The sequence below is a fragment of the Cynoglossus semilaevis genome, chromosome 18, assembly GCF_000523025.1.
Source record: "Cynoglossus semilaevis isolate Cse_v1.0 chromosome 18, Cse_v1.0, whole genome shotgun sequence".
NCBI lineage: Eukaryota > Metazoa > Chordata > Actinopteri > Pleuronectiformes > Cynoglossidae > Cynoglossus > Cynoglossus semilaevis.
The window spans coordinates 1,072,595-1,072,950 of record NC_024324.1 but is presented as its reverse complement, the minus strand read 5'-3'; the positions used below and the strand labels follow the sequence as shown (position 1 = coordinate 1,072,950).

At 53.4% G+C, this 356-nt stretch overlaps 1 protein-coding gene across 3 annotated transcripts in view; it reads left to right on the top strand.

Annotated features, from left to right (window-relative positions):
• Positions 1–356, top strand: part of pvrl2l (PVR cell adhesion molecule related 2 like) — a 123,527-nt gene that overhangs the window by 46,069 nt on the left and 77,102 nt on the right. For all 3 annotated transcript variants that reach the window (XM_008330978.3, XM_017041103.2, XM_017041106.2), the window contains one exon: positions 72–220. In XM_008330978.3, coding sequence (XP_008329200.1) covers positions 72–220 — 149 coding nt within the window. The remainder of the gene's footprint in view (positions 1–71; positions 221–356) is intronic.

The following is a 356-nucleotide window of genomic DNA, read 5'->3' as shown; positions in this document are numbered from 1 at the left end:
AGAGGGATCTACGTTTGGAATCACTAGAGAAGAGATTAAAATCTTTTTCTTTTTTTTTTCCTCCCCTCCAGGGCGTCGGGTTTGTTGCCGGACACGGTGGTCGTGGACGGTAACAAGTTAGTGGTGAGGAAAGTGGACGACGCCGTCAACACCACCTTCATCTGTGAGGTGAGGAACAAACACGGAGCCAGTCGAGAGCAGATAACCACGGTCGTCATCGGTGAGTCCTGAACAACACACACACACACACACACACACACACACACACAGGCCTGCTGGGATCAGGGCCGTCCTCTGAGCTGCTGGGCTTCTGGTTTTTCTCTCAGTCTTTTTGCCCCCCCCCTTTCCCCCCCTCG